The sequence below is a fragment of the Atractosteus spatula genome, assembly GCF_055471065.1.
Source record: "Atractosteus spatula isolate fAtrSpa1 chromosome 10 unlocalized genomic scaffold, fAtrSpa1.hap1 SUPER_10_unloc_1, whole genome shotgun sequence".
Classification (NCBI taxonomy): domain Eukaryota; kingdom Metazoa; phylum Chordata; class Actinopteri; order Semionotiformes; family Lepisosteidae; genus Atractosteus; species Atractosteus spatula.
In genome coordinates, this window is record NW_028296612.1 from 4475065 (window position 1) to 4484712 (window position 9648).

Genomic DNA, 9648 nt, shown 5'->3' on the forward strand with positions numbered 1-9648 from the left:
CACTTATTAGAATTCATTCCTATTAATTAAAAAAACGTAATTCTATAATGAGCATCACGCCCAGTTACACCCCTGAAACATGTACTAAAATATTTTAGTACATTTTTTAATTTTTTTTAAACAAACGTGTCGGTGTTGCTCTAGAGAGGGCTGGTCAGTGTTCTCGGTGGTGTTCGGTCAGCGAGAGTCCGGATACTCAGTGCTCACGCCGGTCAGCCGCCTCCGAGGTTCAACTTCAGCGACCCAAACACACCCGTCTGTTGAAAACCCGGCTACTTCATGGCCCACGGCGAGGTCAGACCCTGGTTAAGAGTCTTCAGGTCTCAGCTGAGCAGGAGACTCTCGTTGTTAATATTATTAACTATAACGTGTCTATGAACACATGATCTATGAGCACCGGCGAGGGATTGTGACGTCAGAGGAGTCCGGCGAGCACAAGGGGGCGGGGCTAATGGGCGTTTCGGTGCCCGATTGGATTACTTTAGTTACGTAATCAGCGCAGCGCCAGTGACCGAAGTCAACAAGAAGTAGTGGCAAGTATTAATCTCAGGTAACTGGTGGTTATAAATGTAATATTAACCCATCATAGCCCTTATGATGACCTCCATACCTAACGTAGGCTTTCCCAAGACCGTGTTCTAATTCATTTATTTAATAGATCTAATAAATGGTTTAACAATATTGGATTTCAATGTGATATTTGACCACAGACTGACACCTGTGAAAGCTGAAGGATTCAGCACGGCCTTAGACTCTACTTTGTACGATTAATGTACTTACACAGCATAGGAAAGTAAAATGTCCCAAACAAGTGGCTGTACAGACGAGCCCCCTGTCTGTCCTGACTGGAGGAGCTCACCCAGCTGTGTCTGGAGAGAAGCCCGGGTATCGACTTCAACCACAGGGGCTGGGCAGCTTGTTCCACACCCCCACCCCCCTCTGTGTACAGTAGAGCCTCCTGTCCTGACTGGAGGAGCTCACCCAGCTGTGTCTGGAGAGAAGCCCGGGTATCGACTTCAACCACAGGGGCTGGGCAGCTTGTTCCCCACCCCCACCCCCCACTGTGTAAAGAAGAGCCCTTCATTTCACTTTTCATTGACCTGTGTTAATTTCAAAAGTGTCTGTTCCTCTGATCCCCCTGTTACCAGTTTTAAACTGGAGCAGGAACGGACAGCCCTGCTGTAAGGAAAACCAGTTTCCTGTTGCAGTGGTGTTGTTGGGCCAGTAGGTGGCTCTCTACGCCAAGCAACACCGATGGACTGACGAGCTGGGTTGTCCCGTCAGTAAGAGTGCTCATGACTTGAGAGATTTGTGAGTGGCAGCAGTAGATGCCAGTATCTTGCTTTATTTTTAGACAAGTGCCTAAAAAATAAATAAATTACAATGTAGAAAACAAGGCAGATGGGACAAATATAGGCAGCCCAGAGTTCACGTGTCATTTGCTAACTCAATTCACAGTACTGTACTCTCAGCTCTTGCAGGTGATGCTCTGATTTACTGCCAACTGGTGTGTGTGAGTGTATGAGTGTGTGTGAATGTGTGTGTAAGTGTACTGTATAAGTATTGTATGTGTGTTTGTGAGTGGTGTAAGTGTATGAGTGTGTGCGTATGAGTGTGTGTGAATGTGTAAGTGCATTTGTGAGTCTGTGTGCGTTGTGCGTATGTGAATGTGCACGTATGTTCATTTGTGTATGTGTGAGTATATGAGTCTGTGCATTAGTGTGTGCAAGTGTTCGAGTGTGTGTGTGTGTGCACGCGCCTGTGTGTGTTAAGTGTGTGAGTGATTGTATGAGTGTGTGTGTAAGTGTACTGTATAAGTATTGTATGTGTGTTTGTGAGTGGTGTAAGTGTATGAGTGTGTGCGTGTGAGTCTGTGTGGGCATTTGTGAGTCTGTGTGCATTGTGCATATGTGAACTTGTGTGTTTGTTCATTTGTGTGTGCGTTTATGAGTGTGTGTGTGTGAGTATATGAGTCTGTGCATTAGTGTGTGCAAGTGTTCGAGTGTGTGTGTGTGTGCACTTGCGAGTGTATGCGAGTGTGTGTGTGTGGCCTCTATCTGCGTCACCTGCAGGGCTGAGAGAGCTGAGCTACTGCACAGGATACAGGGTGTGGCTTCCTGTCAGTGCAGAAGTACATCACGCAGGGGGTCTGCAAAGCACCCCCATGCGTTTGCGTTTCGGTTTGCTGGCGAATGTAGACAGTCCACACATCAACAGCGTCCAAACTACTGCATTCCCGGTGTGGACAAACATCGCAGAACAATCAGGTGAAGTCTGACTGAATCTCCTGATTCAAGCGATATCTGTGTCCACAGGGCTGGGATCTTTCCTGAACAGCAACATTAAAATGAATAAACACAGTGCAAGAGGAAGACACTGCAGGTGAAATTACAAATTTAATGATGACAAGAAGAAAAGAAGAAGATGTGAAGTTGTGTGACATAAATTAAATACATTTTGAACAACCACTGAACATTCATTCAACAATTATTGAATAGTCATCCAATTGTTTTCCAATTCCAGGTTGACGAGGAGCCAGAGTCTATCCCAGCAAGCAACAGGCACAAGGCAGGACAGCAGTCCATCACAGGACACACACACACACTCACACACCCTGGACAGGACACCAGTCCATCACAGGACACAGGACACAGGACACAGGACACAGGACACAGGACACAGGACACACACACACCCTGGACAGGACACCAGTCCATCACAGGACACACACACACACTCACACACCCTGGACAGGACAGCAGTCCATCACAGGACACACACACACACTCACACACCCTGGACAGGACAGCAGTCCATCACAGGACACACACACACTCACACACCCTGGACAGGACACCAGTCCATCACAGGACACACACACAGTCACACACCCTGGACAGGACAGCAGTCCATCACAGGACACACACACACACACCCTGGACAGGACAGCAGTCCATCACAGGACACACACACACACACCCTGGACAGGACAGCAGTCCATCACAGGACACACACACACTCACACACCCTGGACAGGACAGCAGTCCATCACAGGACACACACACACTCACACACCCTGGACAGGACAGCAGTCCATCACAGGACACACACACACTCACACACCCTGGACAGGACAGCAGTCCATCACAGGACACACACACACACCCTGGACAGGACAGCAGTCCATCACAGGACACACACACACACTCACACACCCTGGACAGGACAGCAGTCCATCACAGGACACACACACACACACACACACACACACACACACCTGGACAGGACAACAGTCCATCACAGGACACACACACACACACACACACACACACACACACACACACACCTGGACAGGACAGCAGTCCATCACAGGACACACACACCCTGGACAGGACAGCAGTCCATCACAGGACACACACACACTCACACACCCTGGACAGGACAGCAGTCCATCACAGGACACACACAAACACACCCTGGACAGGACAGCAGTCCATCACAGGACACACACACAGTCACACACCCTGGACAGGACAGCAGTCCATCACAGGACACACACACACACACCCTGGACAGGACAGCAGTCCATCACAGGACACACACACACACACCCTGGACAGGACAGCAGTCCATCACAGGACACACACACACTCACACACCCTGGACAGGACAGCAGTCCATCACAGGACACACACACACACACCCTGGACAGGACAGCAGTCCATCACAGGACACACACACACTCACACACCCTGGACAGGACAGCAGTCCATCACAGGACACACACACACTCACACACCCTGGACAGGACAGCAGTCCATCACATACACACACACAGTCACACACCCTGGACAGGACAGCAGTCCATCACAGGACACACACACACACACCCTGGACAGGACAGCAGTCCATCACAGGACACACACACACACCCTGGACAGGACAGCAGTCCATCACAGGACACACACACACACTCACACACCCTGGACAGGACAGCAGTCCATCACAGGACACACACACACACACACACACACACACACACACACCCTGGACAGGACAACAGTCCATCACAGGACACACACACACACACACACACACACACACACACACACACACACACACACCTGGACAGGACAGCAGTCCATCACAGGACACACACACCCTGGACAGGACAGCAGTCCATCACAGGACACACACACACACACCCTGGACAGGACAGCAGTCCATCACAGGACACACACACACTCACACACCCTGGACAGGACAGCAGTCCATCACAGGACACACACACACACTCACACACCCTGGACAGGACAGCAGTCCATCACAGGACACACACACACACACACACCCTGGACAGGACAGCAGTCCATCACAGGACACACACACACACACCCTGGACAGGACAGCAGTCCATCACAGGACACACACACACTCACACACCCTGGACAGGACAGCAGTCCATCACAGGACACACACACACACACCCTGGACAGGACAGCAGTCCATCACAGGACACACACACACTCACACACCCTGGACAGGACAGCAGTCCATCACAGGACACACACACACTCACACACCCTGGACAGGACAGCAGTCCATCACATACACACACACAGTCACACACCCTGGACAGGACAGCAGTCCATCACAGGATACACACACACACACCCTGGACAGGACAGCAGTCCATCACAGGACACACACACACTCACACACCCTGGACAGGACAGCAGTCCATCAGAGGACACACACACACACACACACACACACCTGGACAGGACACCAGTCCCTCACAGGTCACTGACCAGGGGAGAACATGCAGACTCCTGCACCACCAGCTCGTCCAACCTTTGGACAGCACTTTAAACAACATGTTTTCCTTCAGATCTTTCGGTCCATTTCCCCTCCACTGCCCAGCACAAACAAGATACGGATTAGGAAACACAAATGAGCCGAAACAAGACAAGCCAGTGAAGCTGGGACCTACAAGCGCGCTGGGCGGCATTTCCCCTCAGATCTGCAGGTGTGCCTGGTCCACCCGCGGTGGAGCATCAAGAGCAGAGCGGTGAGGTCGGGCAGGGCGCGACCACTCTTCTATTCACATCCCCCGAAGCCCAGCCTCAGAGAGCTTCCTGTGAAACAGCACGGCGGTCACGCCGCACATCGTCAGCGCGGGCAGGCAGAGAGGCAGGAGGAGAGGGGGAAGAGAAGCGCCGCTTCACCCCGACAGGTTCCGGGCTCGCGATCGGGGGAGACGATCGCTCTGCGCGCTTCCGGACTCTCGGTCCCCGGCCGGCCTCATGATCTCGTACACGTCCTGCTGCCGTCCCTTCCCCTGGGGACACACAGAGGCTGGGCTCAGGAGACGAGCGAGGAAGACGCGTCTCGTGCCTCTGCAGGGCACTCACGCCCTGAGCTTTATTTCCAGGGCATCGGAGTCTTGCTTTTATTTTCCGGGCCAGTGGCTGCTGCTGGGAGAGGGGTTAGTGGGGCCAGCAGGGGGCGCTCTCACCCTGCGGTCTGTGTGGGTCCTGATGCCCCAGTATAGTGACGGGGACACTGGACTGTAAACAGGCGCCGTCCTTCGGTTGAGACGTAAAACCGAGGTCCTGACTCTCTGTGCTCATTAACAATCCCGGGGTGTCTCTCGAAAAGAGTAGGGGTGTTACCCCAGTGTCCTGGTCAAATACACCCCTGGTCTTTACCCATCATGGCCTCCTAATCACCCCCCTCTCTGAACTGGCCTCATCCCTCTGCTCTCCTCCCCACTGAGAGCTGCTGTGTGCTGAGCGGACTGGAGCATCATCCAGGTGGGGTACACACTGGTGGGGCTGGAGGAGATCCCTGTTACCGTACAGAGCTCGGAGTGGAGGGTCCAGAGAAGAGCTGTAGATGTGTGAGGAACTATTCATTATTATGATATTAATAATGGTGCTGTGTTACACAACCATTCAGCTTCGATGCCAGGCTGTGATCTGATGGAAGAACGTGCTATTTACAGGTTTGGACATGTGAAACAGCTTCGTCAGTTTCCAAATGTGCGCTGGAATCATGTCGCTATTTTTCGCTAGCTGTGACAAAACCTGAAGGCACAATACCTGCGCGACGCCTCGGTGTCCTTTTCTGTCCTGCAGCCGGCCTGATGATAAAAACAGACTCTCAGAAGACTGGAGAGAGAGATTCCTCCAGTCCTCTCTCTGCGCTGTACACACAGTTACCCCTCTCTTCCACCCAGACTGTCTCGGCTGTGTGTAAAACACTGATCTCACTCTCACTGTCACACTGATCTCAGTGTCACTGTCACACTGATCTCACTCTCACTGTCACACTGATCTCAGTGTCACTGTCACTGTCACACTGATCTCACTCTCACGCTGATCTCAGTCAGTGTCATACTGATCTCACTCTCACGCTGATCTCACTCTCACGCTGATCTCAGTCAGTGTCACACTGATCTCACTCTCACGCTGATCTCACTCTCACGCTGATCTCCGCAGTGTCACACTGATCTCACTCTCACACTGATCTCAGTCAGTGTCACACTGATCTCACTCTCACGCTGATCTCACTCTCACGCTGATCTCAGTCAGTGTCACACTGATCTCACTCTCACACTGATCTCACTGTCAGTGTCACACTGATCTCACTCTCACGCTGATCTCACTCTCACGCTGATCTCAGTCAGTGTCACACTGATCTCACTCTCACACTGATCTCAGTCAGTGTCACACTGATCTCACTCTCACGCTGATCTCACTCTCACACTGATCTCACTCTCACGCTGATCTCAGTCACTCTCTCACTGATCTCACTCTCACGCTGATCTCACTCTCACGCTGATCTCACTGTCAGTGTCACACTGATCTCAGTGTCACTGTCACTGTCACACTGATCTCACTGTCAGTGTCACACTGATCTCACTCTCACGCTGATCTCACTCTCACGCTGATCTCAGTCAGTGTCACGCTGATCTCACTCTCACGCTGATCTCACTCTCATGCTGATCTCACTCTCATGCTGATCTCAGTCAGTGTCACACTGATCTCACTCTCCCTGTCAGTGTCAGTGTCTCACACTGATCTCACTCTCACTGTCTCACACTGATCTCACTCATACTGTCTCACACTGATCTCTCACTGTCTGCTCTCACTCCTGCTGTGCTCTGCCCTCAGTCTAGATTCAGGTATCTGAAGTATTGCATACAGTGACATACCTGGTCTGTAAAAGAGACAGAAGATGCAGCATGATGTCATTAGGGTGGACAGAGGGGGAGTCACGACCAGGATGGTCAGGCATGGCCAGTCGATTCCAGACGGTCTGGTGATGTTCGGACATTCAGCCTTTGATAATAATTCTAAGAATCATACCAGTCAGAGGGATAATGGTTGGATATAATAATGCATCCTATTTTTTTTAATTGCGTAACACTGACTTATTAAAAAAAGGCCGTTGTTCGGTCATTAATGTTCTCATTATTTTCCCCTCTATAGCGCCTTGCACAAGTATTCAGACCCCCTTGGCAGCGTATTTCAGCTTTTTATTTGCCTTAAGAATACTTTCTAACATCAAACAACGTCACATTAAAATAATTCATGTCGAGTTTCAGTGCTTAGAAATATCGCAGAGAAGGCAGGATGTGTAATTCAGTCAAATGAGAGAATTGTTCAAGGGGCTGAACACTATTACAAGGCCCTGTTTATACAGGCTACTGCATGGCCTGAAATGTGCAAAGGTTCCTGCCTCCTTAGCAAATAGGTAGAAAGGGGCTGTTCTCACCTCTATCTCTATCACCCACGCGTATCCTGGTGCCTTTTCCTATCTGGATCTCTCCTCTCTCTCTGGCGGCGCAGTAGTACAGCCCCTGGTCTGTCTCTGTGACCCCCTCAATCCTCAGACTGGAGGAGTTAGTGGAGGGGTTCAGCACCAGGCTGAAGCGAGAGTCCGGTCTCCTCACGTAGCTGAAGGGGCGCGTCTGGATTTGTCCTGGGTTTTTATTGGCTAAGACCCCCAGAGACAGGGTCCCGTTCCGAAGCGTGAACCAGGTGGTCTCGTGTCGGAGTCTGAGGTCACAGGGCAGGGTGACGGTGTCCCCGAGTCCGGCTCTCAGCACGGTTTCTCCAGAGACACTGCAGCCCCACGCACCAGCGCCTGCAGAGACGATATAAGGAAAAGGGAAAATGAGATTGTATTATCTCACACAATCGCAAGACCGACACGGCGCCTGACCTGAATTCAGACCGGACACCCTTCCGAATGAAGAGCTATTCAGCTTTACTGCCTGGGTAGGTATGATTGCCTCTCTTCGCACTGCTCCACTAATTACTAACCTTCTTCACTGCCAGAGGTGCCGACATTCAATAAAGACCTTCCAAAATTCAGCTTCGGAAGAGGGGAATTATCAATCCCGGAGTCAGTGAGCAAATACCTGTAAACTACCTGACCAGCCTAAAATATTTACATAAAACATCCATTGTTGATGTCAGAAAATTCATTACTATCCTGCGACGGAAAATCTAGTGCCTTTTCTCCACCTTTTCTGACATTTTTAATTAATCTACAGCATATCAAGTGGTTTATGTGCATTACAGACACAATTTTAATCGCATAAGCAGGAGATAAAGATGTTGATGTCTCTCACAGCAACTCTTTGTCACCACGGTGCATGACAAGATTTGGAAACTTCACAAAAAGGCTTTTTAGCTTTTCACTGGTCCCTGCCTAGGGCCTTGCAAGGCATTTACCACAGGTATAGAATTAAAGAATTCAGACAACAAAATCAGGTTTTGGTTTCAAGAAAATTCTCTTAACTGTGGGGCTGCATGATTTGAGTATTCAGATCAGTCTCATCTCATACTGTAAGTGATAAGAGCTCGTTAATGACCAAGTCTCGTTAATAATAATATGAGATCAATACCGTTATGAACACAAGAATGATCACAAAGGAGAGGAACCATTTGGTGCGTCTAGCCAGTTTAGTAGTTAAAAGCTAATTGATCTGACGATGTCATGCGTTCTCTGTGTCCAGAAGAGCCTCCTGTCCTGACTGGAGGAGCTCACCCAGCTGTGTCTGGAGAGAAGCCAGGGTATCGGCTTCAACCACAGGGCTGGGCAGCTTGTTCCCCACCCCCGCCACCCTCTGTATACAGAAGAGCCTCCTGTACCTCCAAGTTCAGTTCTTTACTCCTCAAAATAATTCAGTTCCTCGAATGCAGCTACCAAAGTACCACACGCCACTTGCCCAGAGCCATGGACCAGTCACAATCAGTACCAGAACAACAAAAAGCAACTTCCTTAATTTTTTTTTGTTTGTTCTGCCAGTAAAAGGAGGGGAACTTCAGCTGGGGAAGCTGTGAGCTTGAAGGGATCCCAGGTCAGGGTTTTCAAACAAATCGAACCAAAAAGAAAAGCCCCCAACCACTTCTGTCCCACTTCACAAGGCGAAAGCAAAATCTCTGTCTGGCAAAGCACAGCATTTCACATCTGGAAGATCACAACAGAAGCCGAAGCTATGGGTACTCACAGCTGAGGAAGAAGAGAGAGGCGTTTATGTAAAGCGTCGCCATTTCAGCCGCTGTCGAGCAGGGTGGGAAAAACGCGAACTGAAAGCTGGCAACGCTGCTGAGCTAAGAGAGCTGGGTTTTT

General features: G+C 50.3%; 1 protein-coding gene across 3 annotated transcripts; it reads right to left on the bottom strand.

Annotated features, from left to right (window-relative positions):
• Positions 1-2386: 2386 nt before the first annotated feature.
• On the bottom strand, positions 2387-9580 carry LOC148813541 (uncharacterized). Of its 3 annotated transcripts, none has more exons than XR_016086211.1 (6): positions 9527-9580; positions 7783-8154; positions 7220-7360; positions 6105-6145; positions 4125-5341; positions 3389-4047 (listed from the first exon to the last, which is right to left on the bottom strand). XR_016086211.1 is itself a non-coding variant. In XM_088908130.1 (5 exons), the coding sequence occupies exons 1-5, from the start codon at positions 9567-9569 to the stop codon at positions 5225-5227; spliced, it is 714 nt and encodes a 237-aa protein (XP_088764256.1). In that variant the 5' UTR covers positions 9570-9580; the 3' UTR covers positions 2387-5224. The 3 variants fall into 3 exon arrangements, 1 of the variants encoding a protein (XP_088764256.1); XR_016086212.1 differs by having other exon boundaries at positions 4023-4047; positions 4777-5341; XM_088908130.1 differs by having other exon boundaries at positions 2387-5341.
• Positions 9581-9648: the final 68 nt, after the last annotated feature.